Source organism: Plasmodium gonderi (genome assembly GCF_002157705.1).
Source record: "Plasmodium gonderi DNA, contig: Pgo-contig_164, whole genome shotgun sequence".
Classification (NCBI taxonomy): Eukaryota; Apicomplexa; class Aconoidasida; order Haemosporida; family Plasmodiidae; genus Plasmodium; species Plasmodium gonderi.
In genome coordinates this window covers 1-2,117 of record NW_021629084.1, presented here as the reverse complement: position 1 = coordinate 2,117, position 2,117 = coordinate 1, and the positions used below count along the sequence as shown (strand labels likewise).

Here is a 2,117-nt window from a genome sequence, read left to right as displayed (position 1 = left end):
TTATTCATACTTCTTAGTTGGATAATGTATATTAATTCTTTTCCTTTCCAGACTTATGTAAAATTCTTCAATATTATTAGAGGAATAACTGTTTTGTATATTATTTATTATTGAATTCAGCTTTATATATTTATTATATATAATCTTTTTTATTTTAGTATACTATATATAATATATTAATTAAGACAAAATATAATATGTATATATTGTAGAAATAATGTTAACGTTTTATAAATTTAAAAAATTCGATAAGGTTATTCTTAATTTTTTAAATTAAATTTTATATTACATTATAATATAAATAAAATAAAAGGATAACTACTATTAGAACGGGAAAACCAATAGAATAAACTAATTTTATTATCTGTGCATCATATGTAACAGCATAATTTTTTGTTGACGATAAATCTGCACTATTCATTGATGATGATCCATAGCACACATTATCTCTATATTTAACAACACAGCAATCAGAATAATTGGCTTTATTACAAAATTGTGATTGAAAAATTTCCTCTATATTATACTCAACCTTATTTCTATTGCATATATACTCTGATCTTTTCTCGTCCATCCATATATTGAATGAATCGCAATTTTGTGCATTAAGCGTAACTCCCCCTATTCCATTATAATTTAACTGATCCAAAAAGTTTTTAAGATTTCCTAAATGACTAACTAGAGTATCTGATTCTGGAAATGATGTACCCTTTGTATAAGTATTGTACACATCATCCCAGTTCACACTTGAACTCATCCTACATATATATGATTTCTCTGATTTCTGAAAATAAAAAAAAAGTTAAAATTCATAAGATATATATATGAATATAATTCATTAAAAAATTTATTAAATATATGTACATTACTATTATAATTAATTCATTAAATATTAACAAAAAAAGAACTTTTAAAGAAATCATAAAAAATACCAGGACTATACTTTTTTTTCAAGAAATAAGTTTCAGTACACTAAATTGTTTTTTTTTGGTTATTTTCTTACATATGAGATTTCAGAATTTTATTTTTCTTTTCATTTCCACAGATATATCATATAGACTAATCAATTGAGAATTTCTTCTTGAATATTAAAATTATGTATTAATTTAGAATTCTTATCATATATTTTTATTATTATAATATATAATATATATTCAATGAAATAATTTTAATTTTTTTAAAATTTAATTATATATATTTCGTTATATTATATAATGATTATTTAATGTTATACATTATAATTTACAATAAATTGTAAATATATTTTTTTTATTCTCTATATATGTATATTATTATGTAATATATATATATTTATTTAATAAATTGTGTTGTGATAAAAAATTTTTTTTTTTTAAGAATTTATGGTTCAGGGTTCATGTTTTAATTATTATGCTTCGTGTTTCGGTTAAGTGTATATTGTTTTTTTCAATTGATATTTGATATATTCAAACTAACTTAGACGTTCTAATTTTTAGCGATAGCCTTTTTAAAAATTATGTTCATTTTATATTACTGGCACATGTGGTCACACAGTAGTTATTATATTATGATTAAATTAGATAGTATATATAACATATATATATACACTTATATATTACAACTATAATTAGGTGTTTATGAAATTAGTCTTTTTTTGTGTTATCCTTATTTGGACAATATATTTTATTTGTGCATATCTTAACATCTTGAACTTTGTTAAAATGGATTATTTTAATGTTCTTATTTAATATGATTTATAAAATATATTTTTATATGTATAAGTAATAATATGCATTTACTCAAGAGAATTATAATTCTTGTAAAAACAAACATATATGTTTTCTTCCTTATAGTCCCCATTAAAAGCATCACCACCCTCAAATTTTTCTTCCAGAGAATCATCATTTATCATTTACTCATCATTTGCATTAAATTCAATTAATACAATACCATAACAAATAGATAATCCCAAAATAACTTCTCCTGCATATAAAACCCTTGTCTTTTTTTCTACTACTTTAGAATGGTATTTATTTTTTTTCTCAGTGCTGTTGTTTCCATCGTTCAAATCTCTCTCATCAGAGTTCTTTTGTTTTTCAGATAATATTGTAACTTGTTCTCCATATAATTTATCTTTT

General features: G+C 21.0%; 1 protein-coding gene across 1 annotated transcript; it reads right to left on the bottom strand.

Annotated features, from left to right (window-relative positions):
* Positions 1-923, bottom strand: PGO_001560 (variable surface protein; the record flags this gene model as incomplete). Its single annotated transcript, XM_028690968.1, has 3 exons — positions 1-162; positions 320-784; positions 909-923. The coding sequence occupies 3 exons, from the start codon at positions 921-923 to the stop codon at positions 1-3; spliced, it is 642 nt and encodes a 213-aa protein (XP_028546769.1).
* Positions 924-2,117: the final 1,194 nt, after the last annotated feature.